Here is a 21,428-nt window from a genome sequence, read left to right on the forward strand (position 1 = left end):
CATAGTGGTAGAAAAATGTTAAGTCATTGCATGAGTACGTAAGTTCAAATCTCGTCGATGACTAATCTAACACCTAATCTAACAAAATCTATCGTTCGTTACAAAAAAAAAAAAAAAAAAAAAAAAAAAACAGATGAGTGTCCTCTCCGGATCCTCTTTGCGATGATTCTAAGATCAATTCATCATAATCATTCATCGTTCATCGTGCGGTCAGCTTTCGTTAGAAATTCATGTTCTTTGATATTTGCAAAAGCAACAGCAAAAGAAACTTTTAAGAGAGTATATGAAAGAGAGGTAGTAAATGTTCATGTCACTATGTTCGCCTGTGGCAATTATTCATAAGGGATCAAGGTAATCTCCAGCCGGAAAGAAAAAGGAAGATCGAGGTAATCAGTTCAGCAAGTCGACAACTTCTAGGACTCTACTTGGCTCTTTTGTGAGCTTCATACAAGTAGCCTAGGCTCACAACAACAGCAGCAACCGCGACTCCTACCGCTCCTTGTGCCAGTATGGTGCTGTCCTTAGCAGTTGTCTTTGAGGAAGTGGGGTTTGGAGTAAACCCGAGCTCTGAAAGTTTCTTATGCGATTCAGCATAATCTCTAAAAAATGCTTCCGCATCCTGTCATACGCCAAATTTAGCAAAAGTAAGAAAAAGAATGTCAAATAAAAAAAGCATAAATAAACCCACAACGATAGCTAATTTTATAAAGTTCAATCACTCCAACCAAACACAAAATTGGGGTTCGGTATCCGCTGCAAAATGTAAAACTTAACCCTATTAGCCTCAGCTTTTAAGTGGCCATGATGCCAGAAGAGGTGTTCTGTTACTGCTTAATAATGAGCCTGGTTTAACCCAATATCGGTTAATATCAATTCAGAGAAAAGGCTAGCCCAAATTGAAGAAGAAAAGGGGAGATGGTTTACTTGAGTAAGCTCCATTTTCAATCCCGACGAAACCTGTTTTTATTGGATTGCTTACAATTTACAAGGGCTTATAAGAAATTAAGATCTAATAAAGTAAACCATCTTATAAACAACTCAACCTAAATCTAGCATTTTTCCAAGTGGTTGGCAGGTCAGGGGTGATCAAATTACGCACCACCAGAACATGGGTGAGCCACATTTGATTATTTTTTAAATTAGTGTCAATCGACAATATTAAAGTAGCTCTAAACAAACAGTGTAAGTATGTAAATATAATCAAGCAGTGATAAATAACCCAACACTATTTATCAGAAAAATAGGACTGAAACAAGCCCAAACCCAAATTACCTTTGCATACAGATCAACATATTTACGGAACTCAGGATCCTCCACTAAAGCTGCATCTGTCGGAAGTTTCAACAACCCCTCGGACTCCTCGTTCAACAGTTCACTGTCAACAATGAGTAGCAACAAATGTTCATATCCACGTGCAAGCATAATGACATAAATTGATAAATTTTCACCAATTTTTCAAGTCTTACACAAAGTATGAGTTATCAAACTGCAGAGGTTCCTTAGTCCAAGGACCATCAAAACCAGATCTGTCTGGATGTGCCCTTCCCTACAAGACCAGAGCAAATGAAGCAGAGTAAACATGTCTATATAATACCAAAGAAGACCGTATATAGATGCATTAAGGAGGAAGAATTACCAGTGTATGACCCCCAGATAGTGCAACAATATCCTTGTCAGACAGCCCCATTCTATAAAACTTTTCCCTCAAATGTGGTGCACCTATTATCAAAACATAAAAGACACTGACAAGAAATTAAACTTCTTTTAATGAACAACAAAAAATTCATCTCCCAAACAAGCAAAGTATGCCAACTTCTTATACATCTCCAGCATTCTTAACACATTAACAAAGCTCGAAGATGGGAAGGAGTGGGTTGAGTTTTAACATGGAGCAAGTTATAGAAATTCCATGGAATAACAGAGGAATCCCACCATGCAAACCAATCTGAACTTAAGAGAATATATTAGTGGTGTGACAACAAAAATGAGTCATGTTAAAAAAAAAAGCTGGAAAGCCTCAGTTGTTTCCGTGGCCTTGTTGAGCTCTACGGGAAATCTGTGCACGCTAATGACTACAACTATTTGCATTAAGAGCTTGCAACCAACACCGAGAACGACATATTGAGGACATGTACCATGTTAGCATGTTACACATCCTGACATGGATACAAAGCTGCTCAACAAGTATTTCTGACTCTTATAAACTTAGAAGTTTGCTACACATAAATCATTAATGCCAAAATATAACAGAGATGTTATTAGAAAACTGTTCATCTACTCTAACCAGAAACTTCTTAGTCTCTGCTATGTAAATGCATACAATTTATGAATTATAATCCAATTAAAATGCAACCATATAAGAAATATAAAAATTGGGAAAATTAAATATTGAAGAAGATATCTAAGGTATTGGAATAAACCTCGTTTAGCATCTGGAAGTCGTCCTTCCTTAGGAGAAATTTTAGAATCCTATGAAAAAGTACAAAAAAGCAGATGAAAACTTGAAAGTAATGATAAGGAAACTTGCTATGTTTCTTGAAATAAGTGATCACTGACCACAACATACCTTCCTGCCTGAAGAAAAATCAATGACAGGGCCTCCAGTGACCTCAACTGCAACAACACCCGCAAGCTGAAAATACAAGTAATCATGCCCCTTAATCACTACTTTCATTGAAGAATCCATGCTATCTTCGACACATTAAGGAAAAACTGTGGTGATCTTTGTAAAACCTCTTCATTTGCAAATAATTTGATGAACTACAATTATATTACAGGCTGAGTAAATCTTTCAGAACTATAATCACCTGGTATAGGTCTGCATATGTAATCCTTGGATGCTTCGACTTCACTTCCTCTGACATAAAAGAGAAGCACCAGTCAACAATACCCCGAATTGTATATCCATTTAAAAGCATGACTCTCAAATGCATTATTTGTATGTACTCTTTGTAGATTGGGTAAATTGCGGTTTGACCCACTGAACTATCACCCCAGTTGATATTGACGCCCTAAACTGTTTTTTTGGTAAATTAACCCCTTGAACTAATTAAAATCAGTCAATTAACCCCTTGCCGTTAGATTGCGGAATCAATTCCGTCAAATTCAATGGCAAATTAGTCATTTCGTCATCAATTATTACTTGTCAGCTATAACCACCGATAAAATTTTGACACAAGGACGTAGAATAATTCAAAAACATATAGAATAATGAGAAAACATATAAAAACCAAACATTTACATAACGGACCATATCAAATTGTCATTACAAATTATTTTGTTTTCAAATGTCATAAGTTCATTGGTGGTTATAGTTGACAAGTAAGAATTGATGAAGAAAAGACTAATTTTCCTTTGAATTTGACGAAATAGTGGATTGAATCTACCGATAAGGGGTCAATTGGCTGATTTCAAATAATTCAAGGGTTAATTCACCCAAAAAATAGTTCAGGGGGTCAATTTCAACTGGAGTAATAGTTCAAGGGATCAAATGGCAGTTTACCCTTGTAGAGTTAATGATCATACAATTTTTGTATAATGGACAAACGAATGACACTGTAGTTACATATATATTGAAACATGTAAGGCACCTTGGAGACAACCTAATATGCTACATAATGACAACTTTAATACACGGTTGCTTACTATGATTTCATTACAGTTTTCTTATCAGTTTCATTTAAAAATGAGAAACCGAAGCAAACACAAGCATGCAGTATGCACATTGTCTTGAGTTGCATATACAAGACCGTAAAACCATCTAAATTCGTTAAATGCTTGGCATTAAGGACTTCCGCTATCTGAATTGCAAACAAAGACCAATTGTAGCACCGATAAACTCATATAAACAGCCAACGAACCATTAAAGCTTGCATAGCATGTCATATGACAAAAAAAATTACAATCATCTTGATTCTCGCTTCTCATATACAGAATTGCATGTTGTTTAAATGAATTACTGAATTTTTTTTTTTTTACAGCTACAAGATCAACTGATCAAGTTTAGAAAATTGAATACCGATTGACGATACGAAACAGCAGAAATGAACATACCACAAAAATCAATAGCCTTCTTCAAACCATTATTGGAACCATGAGAGTACTCCTCCTCGTTCCGAATCGAACCATTCGGCCCACCCGTCTTCGTCTTGGCATCGTAGGTCCCAGCATCGTGCCACCTACAAATTCACACCTCCAAAAACAATCAATCATAACTCCAATAGATTCGATACAAACAATGACATGCAATGCAAATGCTGCGATAGTTATGTTTGGCTACTGAGAAAACGCAAGAAACGGATTCGGATTTTTCATTTATCGAAAATTTTATCGATCGGGAAACAAACAGAAAAAGAGAGAGAGAGAGAGAGAGCTTACGCCAAGCGGAGCATGATCGGAGCGCAGCTTCGGCTGTAAATGAGAGCGCGGAGATCGCGGCGAGCCTTGTCGATTTCTTTGAGGTACTCTTTGTCAACGAGCGGCGACGTCATCGGAACCGGAAGTGAGTGCTCGACTGTGACTCGGGCCGAAGAGAGAGGACGATGATTGTGATAGTGCGACTGGACAAATGCGGTTTTGAGAGAGAGAGAGAGAGAGGGGGGGGTAGAGAGCGAGAACGGAAGGCCCAGCAAACGAGGAGTTGTACTGACCGTGCTCACAAGGTCATAATTGTCATTTCACCATTCTCAGGATTAGAAAATTCGAGTTCAATTAATTTACCATTTCTTGGATAACTCCCGTCACGGGTCTACAAACTAACCCGTGTTTTGCACCAGTGCTTCTCATTTCGAAGTTAGTTTACTTCAGAAAGATTGAAGGATTAAACTATAATTTGGGATAAAGAAGCAAAGGATGAAAAGTTCCAAGTGTTTTACTCTAACAAGTTTATTGACTTAAGTAAAATAAACTTAGCAAAATATTTCTTAAGGTATCTAAGTCCTTCTAAGAATATAGAAGCGCGTTCTTCCTCGCATCCAGCTTTTCAGTTATGTATCTGGAACTCCGACCAAAGGTTCACAATATGGGTCGAAATCCTAAAGATCATATCTTTGAGAAACAAGCAAGCAGCACTTGCGGAAGTTGGCTAGCTCCAAATCAAGCAAACAGTTTGAAGGTTGTTTTGTTACGCATTACACAAAAGTTATTATGGGATGATTCACTCATGATCTGTTGGTAACTATTCATCTTCAAAGTGGAGCCCTCTCTCAGAAGCATAGTTAGGAGAAATTATGAGACTATTATTGTCTGAGACCATGACATGTGACACCTCGGGTGGCAAGAAGGACCGGAAGACCCATAGCCCTAAAGCGTAGTCCAATAACCTTAGTCTAGTAGGCTAGGCTTATGCCCATTGAAGATATGACTTGTCTCTCAAGTAAGGAAACTCTAATTCAAGTCAAATTAGGATATCTTGGGGATAGGCAGCGTAGTCATAATCCTAGAATAATTGGATATATGTCCTAGATTCTCTCCTATATAGACTCCCGATTTAATTGGGATTCCTTTCTCTACAAGAATTCTCAATATCTTTATAAATAATCTAGCCTGGTATTTATCAGAGGACATTTCTCTCAACCTTTCTATGTTCATCTCTCTCAAGTTTGATATTCTCTATAAGACTACGACACACATATTCTCTCTATGCCTACGTAGGCTCATCATGCATACACATTGCCGTCTCTGCAAAGACACTTCCATGTAGAACTCATCTCCTTAACGACCAGTGATAGGCTTTTAGTCAAGGATGGTACATGATGTCTTGCATATCAAACCATTCTTTCTTAGAATTATACATGTGGTTTGATTCTCCTTTCCCAGAGATATGTAGGCAGTCCAATCTAGATTTAACAATACCTCAAATCAACCTCATTCTCCTATCGCCAGAGATCATTGGCAATTTCGACTAGATTTCACCCACCAAAAAACTTACATAACATAAAACATCATTGTAATAGTGCACTCGTGTCATATAAATCACTAAAAGACATCAAGGTGTTCTCCAAGGGAAATGTCATATATGACATGCTCGACCCCGATATCCTCCAAACACCAGGGTAGGCACGTGCTGGCCGACACCCGAAGGTGACGAAGCCATACTTACATGCATGAGAACTATGAAGAAAGAACGAACATAAATAAAACTCGTAAATTTAATTATAATGAATATGCAATTGTGGAACGTGTTCAGAGCATACAACTAAACCAGAACATTGAAGAAGGAATATCATAAAAATGTACAAACACAGAAATGGGTCATACATTGAGAGGACTCGAAGATAATGATGCGGGAGTGCCTTGACGCTGGGATTGTACACCTCGATTCTAAGTCTTGAGAGGGGCGCAAAACAAAACATGAGTGGACCAAGTTTATATATAAGTAATACTAAAACAGTTATTCTTCAACGTACTAACCCCCAGTTTAGAAAACTCATATAGCATAATAAGTAATAGGTTTTCCGAAAACCCCAGCATGCCATAAAACCTTCATAAAACATATATCATATATAGTGTGCTTAATAGCATCATGAAGACATATATATATATATATATGTGTGTGTGTATATATATATATATATATCTTCATTCACCCGAAGGCATTTCATCACCTGCCTGTAGGCATATATAAATATCTTTCAACCGAAGCCATATATAAGTATATTCTGCCGTATGCACTACATCCCTTGGTTGAAGCCATATATAAGTATCTTCCGAACGAAGCCATCTACAAACGCCCAGCCGAAGCCATATATAAGTATCTTCCGCCCATAGGCACATATAAGCACATAAAATCATAAACATAATATTTCCAAAATATATCTCATCAGAGCTCAATAGCTCAAATATCATATCATAAATCATGTTCATAGTATATAATCATATATCTTTCAAAGAATGTAAATCCAACAAAGCATGATATTCCATAAAGCGTAAATCCGATTTACTCAAAAACGTTTCATAAGACGTAGTCATAAAATCATGCTTTCATATATGCATTTCTAATAATAAATCATGCTTTTTAGAAGGGGTCCACTCACCTTACTTTGTTATTGAAGAGCCATGCAAACTAGGTAGGACAGAAACGCCACTAACAAAAGCACATAAGCACATAAAGTGACCAATTAATAAAACTCTACTAACATGATTGAATTTGGGAAAACGGACGTCGAAAACAAATTCAGGACGTCGAAATACCCTAAGAGGGGTCCAGGGCAAATTTCGTAAAAGTCAATAAGAATATTCCATAAATATTTCAGAGAATATTTCCTGACAAAATATTCTGTAACTCACCGTGGTTTGGCCGGAAAACACCTTGAAAGTGGCGAAGGTCACTGAAAATTGGGTAAACTTTAAAAGGTTATAACTTCCTCATTTCTTAGCCAAATCGAACTCATAATATGTCAAAACGAAGCTTCAGACGAGAGGAATAAGATTATGCCTATTCGAAAGCCAAAAGGTGACTGGAGATGGTCGAAAAATACCTGCAAACACACTGGTCTCGCAGGTAAACTGGGGAAGAGTCCCCTCACCATTTCTAGGTTCGTGGGGTTCACACAAAGGGTGGGGGATGGTGGTGTGTAGCAGTTGTTGTTGTTGTGTTTGTGTGCTTTCCCAAAGATGGGAGGTTAGAGAGAGAGAGAGAGATGAGATAAATGAGAGAAGAGAGAGTGAGAGAGCCTTACAAGGGAGAAGAGAGGGAAAAAGAAAGAGGGAATCGGGGACCAAAAACAGAGGTGGGCCCTACGTGGCACACCAAATAAGACCAAAAATCAAACATTTAAAATAAATGCCCCAACTAAAGCGAAATTACAAAATTACCTTCGACGTTCCGTAAAATCCAGGACAGGTCGTTACAATCTACCCCCATTAAGAAAATTTCGTCCTCAAAATTTGAAATAACTTGTTATACATAAATGCTCGAAGATATGCCACACCGTTGCAATCAGGTTGCAATGATTCCTCTTTCATGCCTCCAAGCTCATACCTTCTTCCCCTATCAATATAAAAGTATAATCATACTTTATAAAGATATAAAGTCGAAAATATATAATAACGTAAGGTCAAAAATATGTACGCACATTAAGATAACGTCAAAATAGATATGTATAAACAAAGAAGCCGAGAACTCGTACTGAACTTAAAACTAAAAATGGAAAAGACTCACCCAAACGTTTGTAATGTCAAACATACAAATATATAACTATAATAAGGTAAGTTATAATACTTGTATTGAAAATAAAAACCGACATTGAAAAGTGGGTCTCGCCCAAGCATTCATAATGTCATGTACTCCGAGAATAGGTGTGTGTCTTTGGGTCGAGCCCCAACAATAACTACTCAATCATAACTACCGTAGATGGGTCTACCTGCACACTTGCTTCATGAACCCAACGAATAAGCCATCGATATTACAATCTACAGCCCGTAACATCGACAACACATTGTTGTCTAGATAAGCAAGTAGTAATTTCCTAAGGGTGCAACATTACCATTTTATCCAACTCCAAGGCGACATTATCAAAAACACACAATTTCCCGTATCGTAGATTCAATCCTCTGAATACCAGTTTGCAATACTCTTCTATCTAACCAATGTTGCCTATAAAATGTAGCATACCATGTCCCAAATAGTGTCATACCCAAATGAAAATAAAAATTGTCGTCGTAAACAACTCAGAAAGAGATCGGTGCAAAGTCTAATCATGTTGAAATCAAAGAATGAACAAACACCACACGTCCTCCAAGGTCTAGATAATTCGTTCAGACTGTCTAACAGTCCGAGAATGAAATGCAGTACTGGACAACAACTTAGTACCTATAGCCTTTAAGAAAACTTCAAGAGACTTAGAAGTGAAACGCATATCACGATGAGGTACAATAGTGATGGCACACCCTAAAACCAAATAATGTGATTCACAAAGCCTAAGCGAGCTGATTCATTGAAAATTTCTCTCGGATTTAGCGAACGGCTATGCCAAGAAAGCTAAAAGAACACTTAAGAATTTAAGGGTCAAACAAGTCCACAAATCTAAAGTACAAGATAACTAGAGTGAATGCTTAACTTTGATGCAAGAACATGTGTGAGTACAAAACTTGATTCGGTGATAAGTCGAGATGGTTGAGTATGGGCTCGACTCGATTGGTAATCAAAAGTAATCTAATAGGCAAAAACTCAGACTTGTTCCCCTTCTAATAATCACAATAACTTGTTACAATGATAACCTCAGAGGTATTCAATCTTCAGTGGTAATGATTCACTCGATAGGGTGATAATGGGTGATTGAATGATTTGTGGTCTCAGCAAAAACTTTTGAACCGAAGTGGTTTTCCTAAATGGTCTTTCTACTTTAGAAATCATATGAAGTGTCATAGGGTACACACGAACCCAAAGTTGACTAGAACACCATCCAACATCAGGAGGTGAATATGGGGTTTCAGTCGAAACCAATGTCGAACGAGATGTCAATCAAACAAAGTCTAGAATGAAGAATTATGACAAGTGTTCGAAAGTATAGTCCTTACGGACTGGTAGATGAAATGACAAGTGAGTTGATTAACAAATACTGAAACGTCATCATAGTCTCCACGTGTACAGGGTGGTTTGTACAGGAAATCTATGGTACCTATTTCCATTAGCATCCTCAGTGGGTCCTCAACAACCTAAAAAAGATAACCATGGAAATTCCTTCCCACCTCCAAACAGGAATAGAAAGAAATTAAGACAAGCCCGATGGCTTCCACTTACCAGTAACTCAAACATTTACTCACATATTCAGCAATATCCCATTCATACAATACCAGTAATAAAATGGACGACAATAGTGGTACAATTTAGTACTGCCATCATGCATGGCATACGCTGAGACGTGAGCCTTATCAAGAATTTTTCTTTTCACAACTTCAATACCCTTAGGCAAAACAATTTGTTTCTTAACAACAAAGTTCCAACTCCCTAGACTTTCAAATCCCGTCTCGTGTTATCCGACACTTGCTCCTTCAAACTCGCACATTACTGATCAAACCCCTCAAGCTTTCTGCCCGAAAACTATCGATACAGGTTTGACTAGGAAGTAAGCCTACAATACTTATCAGGGATCGGATGCCAAAGTAAGGCCAACGATAGTGGGAAATGGATAGCTTGAATTAAGGTAAGTTGTCCATAAGATTCCTGACTAAGGACACGAGCTACGAAATTTATCCAACCAAGATGATACTTAAAAGTGCAATCTGAATCACCGATGAGTTATATCCATCTATTCCGTCTAATACTCAACTATTTCTATGTTAGAACACACTACAATGTAACATTCCATATCGACCAACGGAGAAAGGATGATGTGCCTTATATGTACATGCCCACCTCCTATAACGCGAGGCCTTTTGGAAACTCACTGGCTTCGAATTCCATCGGAACTCCAAAGTTAAGCGAGTTCGGACGAGAGCAATCCTAGGATAGGTGACCCACTATGACGTTCTCGTCTGAGTTCCTAGAAATAAAACCTTGAGGGCATGGTAGGGGCCTAAAGCAGACAATATCATGCTACGACGGAGCCGGTCTGGGATGTGACAGAATGGTATCAGAGCCACTCTGTAGTGTGGTGCGAGTGTGCCGACGAGGATGTCGGTATCCTAAAGGGATGGATTGTAACATCCCACATCGACCAACGGAGAAGGGGTGATGTGCCTTATATGTACATGCCCACCTCCTATAGCACGATGCCTTTTGGGAACTCACTGGTTTAGGATTCCATTGGAACTCCGAAGTTAAGCTAGTTCGGGTGAAAGCAATCCTATGATGGGTGACTCACTGAGAAGTTCTTGTCTGAGTTTTCAGAAACAAAACCATGAGGGCGTGATTGAGGCCCAAAGCGGATAATATCATGCTATAACAGAGCCGGTCTCGGATGTGACAACAACTTCTTTGGTCAGAAATAATGCAACACTTATCGCAGTAGAGAAAACGTCACTAGATTTTACAGCAAGGGAAAACGGTTACCAGCTCTAGGTTAAGAATATGATGATTCACTTTATATGGTTCCAACCGTCAAAATGCACACGCGTTACTCAGTCATGCTGCATCAGCTTGCAGCCAAACATTCAATAACACATCACCGAAGAATTTGAAATTTATCGATACCAATCGAAAAGTGTAAAAACGATGATCAACAGAGTCAATACTTCATTTGTTAGAAACTTCGTTCACCTTCAATGTCTCAAACAAAATTGACTAGTTTCTTAGCCGAAAAGGAAATAGGGTTATGCTCAAAGAATTGTTAAGCACGGCTGATAGAAAGTGATGAAACCAAGGACATTTCGCATTTCACAACACATTGTGAGGATTTTCAATTTCCAACAGTCGTAACCTTTTTTGGAAATTGATGAGAGTAGTGTCTGCTACAAAAAAAAGTCCATAAGAAAGTATCTAATCTAAACAAAATCAATGTTCGAAGAATTTGGTGTAAAGCTGACTGTCGATGTTTAGTGAACTTGACCTCATTGTTGGAGTAAGCAAGAAGGTTATCGGTAAGACAATAATCGAGAAATCTTTTAAGGGTCCACATAATTTCCTTCAGTGGAAACAACAAGTCCAATACATGATTCGATCCCACCAAACTAACACTTGCTACACTATGCATATAACTGATGCTTCCTCACTTTCTTTAACATGAACATCGGATGTTTCGAGCAATCTCCATATAAACATGAATCTGTTCATCATTGTTAGGGAACACATGTCGCAGAGTAACATCATCGTTTCAGAACACTTCAGCTGGTATGGTCTAAACCTTAACCACCACTAAGATTTTCCTGTTTCACAACACTCATATGTAAATCCGACTCTGCCCACCATTCCTAGGGAACGCATGTCGCAGAGTAACATCCTCGTTTCAGATCTTCAGCTGGTCTTAACCAGACTTCCTTTTACTGAGAATTTCTATTTCACTTCACCTAATGTAAATCTGACTCTGCCCGCCATTCATAGGGAACGCATGTCGCAGAGTATCGGTCCGTTGTTAAAAGTCGTCCATCATTCCATTTTGTCACCAATGAGGCACAATCCCAACATAAATTCTTGTATTTCAAATAGAATGTGACAATTCAGACATAAAAAGGTTTGCACAACTACATCGAATGACACCAAAATTTGAAAACCGTGACATCCAAATGATGTCAAGGCCAACATATTACTACAGTAATAGAAGATCCTAAGTATGCTTTGAACAAACTATGCTTTGATACCAAATTGACACGACCGACCCTAATATCCTCCAAACACCAGGGTAGGCACGTGTTGGCCGACACCCGAATATGACGAAACCATACTTACATGCATGAGAACTATAAAGATAAAACGAACATAAATAAAACTCGTAAATTTAATTATAATGAATATGCAATTGTGGAACGTGTTCAGAGCATACAACTAAACCAGAACATTGAAGAAGGAATATTATAAAAATGTATGAACACATAAATGGATCTTATATCGAGATGACTCGAAGATACTGATGTGAAAATGCTTTGAAGCCGGGATTGTAGGTCTCGATTCTAAGTCTTGAGGAGGCGCAAAACAAAACATGAGGGGACCAAGTTTATATATAAGTAATACTAAAACAGTTATTTTTTCAACATACTAACCCCCAATTTAGAAAACTCATATAGCATAATAAGTAATAGGTTTTCTGAAAACCCTAGCATGCAATAAAACCTTCACAAAACATATATCATATATAGTGTGCTTAATAGCATCATAAAGGCATATATATATATATATATATATATATATATATATAAATCTTCATTCGCCCGAAGGCACTTCATCACCCGCCCTTAGGCATATATAAATATCTTTCGGCCGAAGTCATATATAAGTATCTTCCACTTGTAAACACTACATCCTCCGACCGAAGCCATATCTAAGTAGCCAAAGCCATATATAAGTATCTCCCGGCCGAAGCCATATATAAGTATCTTCCGCCCGTAGGCACATATAAGCACATAAAATCAAAAACATAATATTTCCAAAATATATCTCAAATGAGCTCACTAGCTCAAACATCATATCATAAATCATGTTCGTAGTATATAATCATAAATCTTTCAAAGAACGTAAATCCAATAAAGCATGATATTCTATAAAGCGTAAATCTGATTTACTCAAAAACGTTTCATAAGACGTAGTCATAAAATCATACTTTCATGTATGCATTTCTAATAATAAAATCATGCATTTTAAAAGGAGTCCACTCACCTTACTCCGTAGTCGAATAGCCGTGCAAACTAGGTAGGATGGAAACACCACTAACAAAAGCAGCTAAGCACATAAAGGGACCAATTAATAAAACACTACTAAAGTGATTGAATTTGGGCAAATGGACGTTGGAAACGGATTATGGACATCAAAATACCCTAAGAGGGGTCCCGGGCAAATTTTGTAAAAGTCAACAAGAATATTCTGGAGAATATTCCAAGAATATTCTGGAGAATATTTCAAGAATATTCTGAAGAATATCTAGAAAGATTCTAGAGAATATTCTCTGACGTAATATTCCATCTGGGTCGGGTCGGAATAGGGTTTTGGGTCTGGTCGAATTCGGATCGGGTGAACGGGTCAATATGTCAGGTTGACCCAGTTCGCTGGAAACCTATCGGAAACTGGGTTTTGGCCGAATTTTGGGGTAATATTCAAAGCTCTATAACTTCTTCAATACTTAACGAAGTAATATTCAAAGCTTCATAACTTCTTCAATACTTAACGAAATCAAATGATTCAAAAACGAAAATCATACTTCTCGACAAGACGAATAGAATGGTACCTTTTCGATGGCCAGCTCATTGTGGTTTGGCCAAAAAAATGTCTCGAAAGTGGCAGAGATCGCTGGAAACTAGGTAAACTTTAAAATGTTATAACTTCCTTATTTCTTAGCCAAATCAGACCCATAATATGTCAAAACGAAGCTTACGATAAGAGGAATAAGATTATACCTATTCAGAATCCAAAATGTGACTGAATATGGCCAGAAAATGCTTGCAAACACACATTTCTTGCCGGTAAACTAGGGAAGAGTCCCCTCGCCGTTTCTAGGTTCATGGGGTTCACATAGAGGGTGGGGGATGGTGGTGTGCAACAATTGTTGTTGTTGTTGTGTTTATGTGTAGAAGAAAGGGAAAAAAAAAGAGGGAACCGAGGACCAAAAACAGAGGTGGGCCTCATGTGGCACACCAAATAAGACCAAAAAGCAAACATTTAAACTAAATACCCCAACCAAAGTGAAATTACAAAATTACCCTCGACGCTTCATAAAAGTTAGGACGGGTCGTTACAATATATGACGTGATAGCTGAGTCATTTGACTGTTTGCTATCTAGCTATCTTTTTTTACAACAAACAAAGATGGTGTCTAATGCCTTTAATCTAAACTACCTATTAATAGAACCCTCTTTGTCAACCAAAAAAGGGTGAAAAACCTATTTGTCTTCTATCATACAAAAAATAAATGATGGCAATAATGTAATTTGACATATCCAAATTTTACTGTTTTTAATTCAAGCTTCACATGCAGTTGATGTTAAGATATGTCTAATATTAAAAAAATAAAAAATAAACCCAAAACCTCTCACTCCTACTCCCACCCACTCTCTCTCCCTCACCCTCTCTCATTCTCATTTAAAAAATAAAAATTGTTCATACAAAGTGTGTAGGCATATGCTAGCTTAGTTTTTAATGCCTAAGTCCCATTGACAACTAATAAGATGGAAACTAAGATCAAACTTTAATTATTTTTTAATAGTTAATGTAACTATGGACCCAATATACAAGCCCTCTAAGGAAAGCTATCCCTATTTTTCTTTTCAGAAAATGGAATTAATTGTGGGATCCACCCTACATCGAACTTCAATGATCTGAACCATCTATTCTGTAAGTATCGATTCATAAATCATCTTTGCAAAAATTTAATTTAATCCAAGACTATTTACCTATTTAATTACCACGGTGAAATTTCAATGTTTCTTAGAATATAGTGTTTATTACTTTTTTTGAACTTAATTAGATGCCTCAAATATTTTTGATTTTGCTAATATTTTGGAAAGATGATTATGATGTACAACTTTAACAATAGACGGTTCAGATCATTTGTGAAGTCTAGACTTTTAGGTTTGGCTTTCCATGTCAACATTGTAAGTGTACCACATGCTCAATCTAGCTTTAGGCTGTTTTTTGTTTATGGGCTGTGTCAACTGTGAAGAAATGTACAAGGATGGGATGCATCTTACTTCAAAAGGTTTGTTCATGCATGTGCATTTCACTTCTACATTTGTGCTTCATTCTGACTAGCCTAGTTGTCTAGTCAGGCTTTCGCGTAGATTTTCAACAAGCTAGGCACGCAAATTAAAAAATATCCACATAGGTTTTCTGATAGCTTTCTGTTGATAGTCAGATCTTAGCACTTAATCTTTTCTGATCAGTTTGTAGGATGACAAGTGTCTTTGGTAGGTGAAAAACAAACTGAAGCTTTTGGGTTAAGATCCCCAGCTAGGGTTCTTCGTTTTTTGGGGTTTTCATATTATATTTCTAGAGAGAGAAAGAGAGAAAAAGGCATTAAGGCCTCACCTTCTTCTTTGTTCTTCATTTATGAAACCCTCATTGCAAAACCTTCTTTTATGCATTAAACACCCAATCATTAAAGAATAGGGTTGCATTGTCTTTGGTTTGCATTAAATTTGTGATTAAGTGTTTCTAGTTTCAAATATTTAAAACTGACCATCTTAGGATTCTTGTCAATTTCTTCATTTAACTGTTTGACTAGAGAAACTGACCAGATATTTGAATTCATATATGCATATCATAGCCATATCATCATATGCATAGTTTGTGTGCTGGTCTCGGTGCCACAAGGTGAAGAGCTCAGGAGGAGGTGCCATTTCATGAAGACTGAATGAGTTCATCTTGTGAGGCAAGGTTGCACAAAGGTAAAGCTGCTCCATAAATAGGGATCTAAGAATTGAGCTTTGCGTGGTACTTTTTATGAACCTTGATTATGCAAGTGGATTGGACTTAGTGGAGAGTCCCTAGTTTTTTAACCTAGATGTGAGTTTTTCCAATCAAAAACATCTTGTGTTCAAAGTTATCTATATTGTGTCACATACCTCACATACATATACATGTTACATGTATCACTTGAATGTTTAATAAGTATGTGCTCACAATCATGCTCATTTGACACGTTGATAACTTGGAACAAATTGAGTGCTTGCTGACTAGGATAACTTTTGGTAACTTAAATTGGTCTTTTAATCGTTGATTTATTGACTAATATATATGTCTTAGTTGACTAGCGGGTTTGACTAGTTAGTCCAATAGATTATTATTTTTATATACAGGTTATTCCACCTGGTACCAATTTCATCATTAAAGTTCAATATGGTGTAGATCCATAACTAACTACCATTTTTGAAAAAAGATGGAGATTCCTTTCCTTGTCTGACCCAAAATATTAATAAAATAAAATTTAACACATCTATTGAAAAGAAAGAAAATTTAACATATATATTCAATTAAGTGAGAGGTCTTAGGTTCAATTCTCGCCAAATGTGAATTTGAACCACATAATTGCTAACCCATTGTGAGGCTTAGCTTGTTCCCCCATCCCCTTAATGTAGATAATATCGTTTGTTCAACCAAAAGAAAAATTAACCACGTCAATTAATATCTATATTCAATTAAATGGTCGCCACTTAGTACTACGATTTAGAGGTATTCCTCTTCACTTGTAAGTGAGAAGTCTTATGTTCGATTCTTGTCAAATGTGAATTTGAACCACATTATTGCTAGCCTATTGTGAGGCAAAGCCCATCCCTTTCTCCTTTATTGTAGATAATATCATTTGTTAAAAAAAAATTTAAATACTTCAATAATCAAATAAAATTTTGACATCTCCAATGGAGTCCTAAAGGGACAACCACCATATAAAATGAGTTTAAAACAAATATAAAGACAAAATGAATCTCCAATGGATCAGAAAGTGAGTCCCTAAAGTATAGGGACTCGTCGGATACTTGGTGTATGTACCCATGTATAGAGTCTCGATAGACTACGTGGACTCAAATGGTGGACCCAATATGACAATTTAAGTGGAAAAGCAGGCGTGTGTCTCAGTCACATGGCTTTGTCTGTTTTTTTTCTTTTTAACCATATAAAATGGAGGGTCCAGATTGATTCTTGCTTTACAAATTTTTTTACCATTGAAAGATCAACGGTTCCAATTAAATAATCATTTCAATTTAGGTTAGTCTCTCATGTTGGTTTTCAATTTTTTTTTTCTCTTTTCATATTGCCTTTGTTGAAAGATTAACAGTTTCAATTTGAGTTACTGTCTCATTATTTTTTTTTGGTTAAAATGTTCACAAAAGTATTTTGCGAGAACATAATGTTAAATTAATTCAAAAAATGTTAACACTAAATAAAAAATGTGCACCTAATCAAATTATCACATCAAATTGTAAAAACCTCAAATTTAGAGATTATACTGTAAGGACTCTCCCATTGGAGGTAATATTCCTTTAGGGACACAAAGATTCTCTTTAACCCCTTAAATGAGTACTCAAAGGTCCTCTAACGAAATCTCTTTTGAAGATGCTCTAACAAAAGCCCAACAAGCTTGAACCTATATTGCAATTAGCCCGAAAAAGACGGATAGGGCTAGAAAAAATTTCCGAAAATCCCAAACCAAACCGAAAAAATCAAAAACCGGAATTCCCAAAATTTTCGGGATATAATACCAAACCGATTCTAAACCATTTGGTACTAGATTCGAGATTGCTAATCTAGTGGTTGGCGAATCCCAAACCGAACCGAAGTTATATATATATATATATTAATTATAGTTAGAGTTAATTCCAACTGGTGGATTGCTGCTATCTGGGCCGTCCATTTTTTATTAAGGTTGTCTTCCATCATCTTGATCCAACGCAGAAATTCAACCCCTCATCACCATCTTTTCCTTTTTTTTTTTCTTGATCCCATCATCTAGTCTTCCACGCATGCTTCTTTTCTCCTTAACTTATGTCTCCCTGATTTGCTTTTTGCATATGGGTCGAACACGTTGTGAGAAGTTTTAAATGTGCAAGCGTCGGAGAAGGTAGCAGCTCAGCTGACAGCATCGTCGATCTTGGCCAGAAGTTTGGCTTCCTTTCAGGTTGGGTATCAAACTTAGGGCACGCCATCCTTCTTCAGATGCCCATGGTGGCGGATTGAACAATAATTAGGAGAGATTACATTTGGGTTTCTGCTTCTTTTTTTTGGGTTTTTTTTATAGCTTTTTTGTCTGTTCTTCAAGGATTTGTTTGCTGCCTTCATGTCTTCAAAATTGGGCAATCGAAATCCCAAAACAATATCGAAATCCTGAAGAAAAAAATTTGGTTCGATTTTGAACTTTGGTATTGGTTTTCAGAATTTCATACCGAAAATGATTGGTTCGAGATTCGAGTGACCATTTTCAGGTCAGGATCCTGTCCCGATCCACTCCTAAAGACGGACCTTCTGCATAGTACATACTCGATATTCACCATCAATGAGAAATTTTATTTGAACCCTTATAACCTTTTTCTACACCCAACTTACTCTCTACACCCATATTACTTTTAATTAAACTATCAATATCTCTTTAAACACAAATTTACTACCTAAACTACCTTCACAAATACAATTCCATAAATAAACACACCCATTTAAAAAATAAAACCCAAAATCAGTGTCATGCAACACGTTCAATGCATAAACAAAGATGTATCTCTCACATATTTGTTTCGTGCTTAATTCTAATTTTTGCTGATTTTACTTAATCCCCTTGTACGTTTTAATTAATCCTTCGTATGCTAATTTTGCTTAGATGATTAAAAAAATTAAAAAAAATAAAATCCCATATATGCATCTACTAGTATGCTTTGGAAAAGGCATTAATTTTGTTTCTAAACCTTAAAAAAATTGAAATCAAATGGAAAAACTTGCATAAATCATTTCATATTCTAGTTAGAGGATTCAAAACTTCAAAATCATCATCCATCGGTAAAAAATAGCTTTTTTTTTTTTTAGAGTGTCTTAGAGTTTTAGTTAGAATGAACGTAAGATAAAAATTACATGATGATAGGATTTGATGAGAAGCAAATCCACCATTGCTTATTGCCTTGTGAATAGGCAACCCAATCCGCTCTCATTCCTCCCCAAAGCACTCCAGCCTACTCGGGCGATTGGACTCAAGGTGTGAAACGCCCTAATCTCGGTGCTTGAATGACAACGAGATGGTGACGTGCTAGCCCACATCCAAGGGTGACGCAAGCCATTTTATGAATGCATATACCAAGAACATGTGAAACATGCATAATAATTTTGCACGTAACTATGCAATATAAAATTCAAGTACAAACCTTAACAAAAATATAATAATATTCAACTGCTAACAATTTAAAAGCGATAATGCATGACATGTTCAGAGCATACTACTAATTCGAAATACAAGTGGAATGAATATTAGAAATTGCAATTACAAAAATGTCCTACACATAAGGGAGGACACAAATTCACTGATATAGGAATGTCTCGTAGCTCGGGTCGTATGCCTCGTTCCTAGGTCCTGAGGGGCGCAAAACAAAACATGAGTGCACCAAGTTTTTATATAAGTAATACTAAAACAATTATTCTCCAACGTACTAACCCCTAGTTTAAAAAAACTCATATAGCATAATAAATAATAGGTTTTCCGAAAACCCTAACATGCCATAAAATTTTCGTAAAACATATATCATATATAGTGTGCTTAGTAGTGGTATCACAATTGCTCAAAGGCCCTACATCGCATGCCCGAAAGCATATATAAATCTTTCTCTTGTAGGCCTTACATCGCCCATTCGAAGCCATATATAGATATCATTTGCCCGAAGGCACTACATCACCCGCCCAAAGGCATATATAAATCTTCCACCCGTATGCTCTACATTGCCCGCCCGAAGGCATATATATAGATATCATTCACCCGAAGGCCCTACATCACCCGCCCGAAGGCATATATAAATCTCCAGCCCGTAGGCCCTACATCACCTGCCCGAAGGCATATATAAATCTTCTGCCGTAGGCCCTATATCACTCGCCCAAAGGCATATATAAATCTTCTGCCCGTAGTGTCACATCCCCACCCGGGTCCACCACATCCCGGGCCCGTTCCACCACCGTAGCACGATATTGTCCACTTTGGACTTACCATTCCCTCACAGTTTTGTTTTTCTGGGAACTCACGAGCAACTTCCCAGTGGGTCACCCATCATGGGAGTGCTTTGGCCTCCTTCTCGCTTAACTTCGGAGTTCCTACGGAACCCGAAGCCAGTGAGCTCCCAAAATGCCTCGTGCTAGGTAGGGATGTGAATATACATTTAAGGATCACTCCCCTAGGTGATGTGGGATGTTACAATCCACCCCCCCAGGGGCCCGACATCATGTCGGCACACTTTCGACTAGGGATTGGCTCTGATACCATTTGTCACATCCCGGCTTGGGTCCACCACATCTCGGGCCCGTTCCACCATCGTAGCACGATATTGTCCACTTTGGGCTTACCATTCCCTCACGGTTTTGTTTTTTTTGGAACTCATGAGCAACTTCCCAGTGGGTCACCTATTCTGGGAGTGCTCTGGCCTCCTTCTTGCTTAACTTCGGGGTTCCCACGGAACTTGAAGCCAGTGAGCTCTCAAAAGGCCTCGTGCTAGGTAGGGATGTAAATATACATTTAAGGATCATTCCCCTGGGCGATGTGGGATGTTACATGTAGGCCCTACATCACTCGCTCGAAGGCATATATAAATCTTCCACCAGAATGCCCTACATCGCCCACCCGAAGGCATATATGAATCTTCCGCCAAAGGCACTTCATTACCCGTCTAAAGGTATATATAAATCTTCCGCCTGAAAGACCTACATCATCCGCTCGAAGTCATATATAAATCTTCCGCCCGAAGGCCCTACATCGCCCGCCCGAATGCATATATAAATCTTCCATCCAAATGCCTTACATCGCCCGTCCAAAGGCATATATAAATCTTCCACCTGAAGGCCCTACATTGCCCGCCCGAAGGCATATATAAGTAAGCACATAAAATCATAAACATAATCTTTCCAAACTATATCTCATCGGGACTCAATAGCTCAAATATCATATCATAAATCATATTCATAAATATATATGTAACATAAGTTCGATAAAGCATGATATTTCATAAAGCGTTAATCCGATAACTCAATAAACGTTTCATAAAACGTAGTCATAAAATCATGTTTTTCATGTATGCATTTCTAATAATAAAATCATGCATTTTAGAAGGGATCCACTCACAGATACTCAGTCATTGAATAGTCGTTCGAACTAGGGAGGACGGAAACGCAC

At 37.4% G+C, this 21,428-nt stretch overlaps 1 protein-coding gene across 1 annotated transcript; it reads right to left on the bottom strand.

Annotated features, from left to right (window-relative positions):
- Positions 1–215: 215 nt before the first annotated feature.
- On the bottom strand, positions 216–4,622 carry LOC126623325 (L-ascorbate peroxidase 3-like). Its single transcript, XM_050292175.1, has 9 exons — positions 4,378–4,622; positions 4,054–4,178; positions 2,808–2,857; positions 2,567–2,632; positions 2,421–2,469; positions 1,637–1,719; positions 1,467–1,546; positions 1,273–1,375; positions 216–619 (listed from the first exon to the last, which is right to left on the bottom strand). The coding sequence occupies exons 1-9, from the start codon at positions 4,488–4,490 to the stop codon at positions 422–424; spliced, it is 867 nt and encodes a 288-aa protein (XP_050148132.1). The 5' UTR covers positions 4,491–4,622; the 3' UTR covers positions 216–421.
- Positions 4,623–21,428: the final 16,806 nt, after the last annotated feature.

The sequence above is a fragment of the Malus sylvestris genome, chromosome 5 (genome assembly GCF_916048215.2).
Source record: "Malus sylvestris chromosome 5, drMalSylv7.2, whole genome shotgun sequence".
In the NCBI taxonomy this organism is placed as follows: Eukaryota; Viridiplantae; Streptophyta; class Magnoliopsida; order Rosales; family Rosaceae; genus Malus; species Malus sylvestris.

Bases quoted from the DNA above. Each gene is read 5' to 3' on its own strand.
- LOC126623325 (XM_050292175.1), bottom strand. From the start codon at position 4,490: ATGACGTCGCCGCTCGTTGACAAAGAGTACCTCAAAGAAATCGACAAG. The intron at 4,179-4,377 runs GTAAGCTCTCTC...GTGAATTTGTAG, and splicing joins CCGATCATGCTCCGCTTGGC to GTGGCACGATGCTGGGACCT. The intron at 2,470-2,566 runs GTATGTTGTGGT...ACTTTTTCATAG, and splicing joins ATTTTTCTTCAGGCAGGAAG to GATTCTAAAATTTCTCCTAA.